Source organism: Trypanosoma equiperdum (genome assembly GCF_001457755.1).
Source record: "Trypanosoma equiperdum strain OVI genome assembly, contig: ctg_1090, whole genome shotgun sequence".
Classification (NCBI taxonomy): domain Eukaryota; phylum Euglenozoa; class Kinetoplastea; order Trypanosomatida; family Trypanosomatidae; genus Trypanosoma; species Trypanosoma equiperdum.
Genome location: NW_027123050.1, coordinates 8,452 through 9,225, shown reverse-complemented (window position 1 = coordinate 9,225; position 774 = coordinate 8,452). Strand labels below are relative to the sequence as shown.

At 51.7% G+C, this 774-nt stretch overlaps 1 protein-coding gene across 1 annotated transcript; it reads left to right on the top strand.

The window, feature by feature from the left end:
• Positions 1–128: 128 nt before the first annotated feature.
• Positions 129–635, top strand: TEOVI_000788100 (Trypanosomal VSG domain containing protein, putative; the record flags this gene model as incomplete). The annotated part of the gene is made up of 1 exon (XM_067220235.1): positions 129–635. The coding sequence occupies one exon, from the start codon at positions 129–131 to the stop codon at positions 633–635; it is 507 nt and encodes a 168-aa protein (XP_067076336.1).
• Positions 636–774: the final 139 nt, after the last annotated feature.

The following is a 774-nucleotide window of genomic DNA, read 5'->3' as shown; positions in this document are numbered from 1 at the left end:
TAAAAACAGTAGCCGCCATTAAAGAAATCGCAGAAGAAATAACAAAGAAAATAGAAGCAGCCTTAGACAAGACAATAAATGATGACCTAAACAAAGCGCTGTACGGGGCAAAAAGCGAGCCAGAAACAATGACTGTGAGGACGGGTGGCCAGGACAGAAAAGCCTCGTGCGGAGACACAGCGACCAACAACGCCGGAGCCAAAGCCGGCAAAAGCCTAGCCCAAGACGCCCTATGCCTTTGTGGCAAAGACACGGTGCAGACGACCACCGACGCATGCAGCGTACTAGGAAAATACAATATGGCCGTAACAGAGAACCAGGGCGTAAATTCCAAAGCAGACTGGCAGAAACTAAAGGCGGCGTGCGCAGAAGCGGCAACGACAACGGATGGTAGCCCAGAAGGGATCGCAACAGCGATAGCAGCTTTCACACGAGAGATTGCAGCGACCAAAAGCGACGCAAAAAAGATCAATGTCCTCGGGCAACTGGCAGGTGACGGCGGCACCGGCTGCGACGGCGGAGTAGACGGCACCAACGGCGGTGCCTGCGTATACTACGGAACTTCTGAGGGCACAGGAGGCATAAGCAAGATAGAATGGCTAAACAAAATGGTCAGCGCAGCGCAAAAAAATTAAAGCCGCTCACGTGGCGACAACACCAGCGCGGAGTCTAAAGCAACACCTTATAGCCCTAAACCGAACACCAGCCAGAATAGCCAACAATATTAACAACGTAGTGCCAACCTCCACAATGCCAACGCAAAACAAAGGAAAG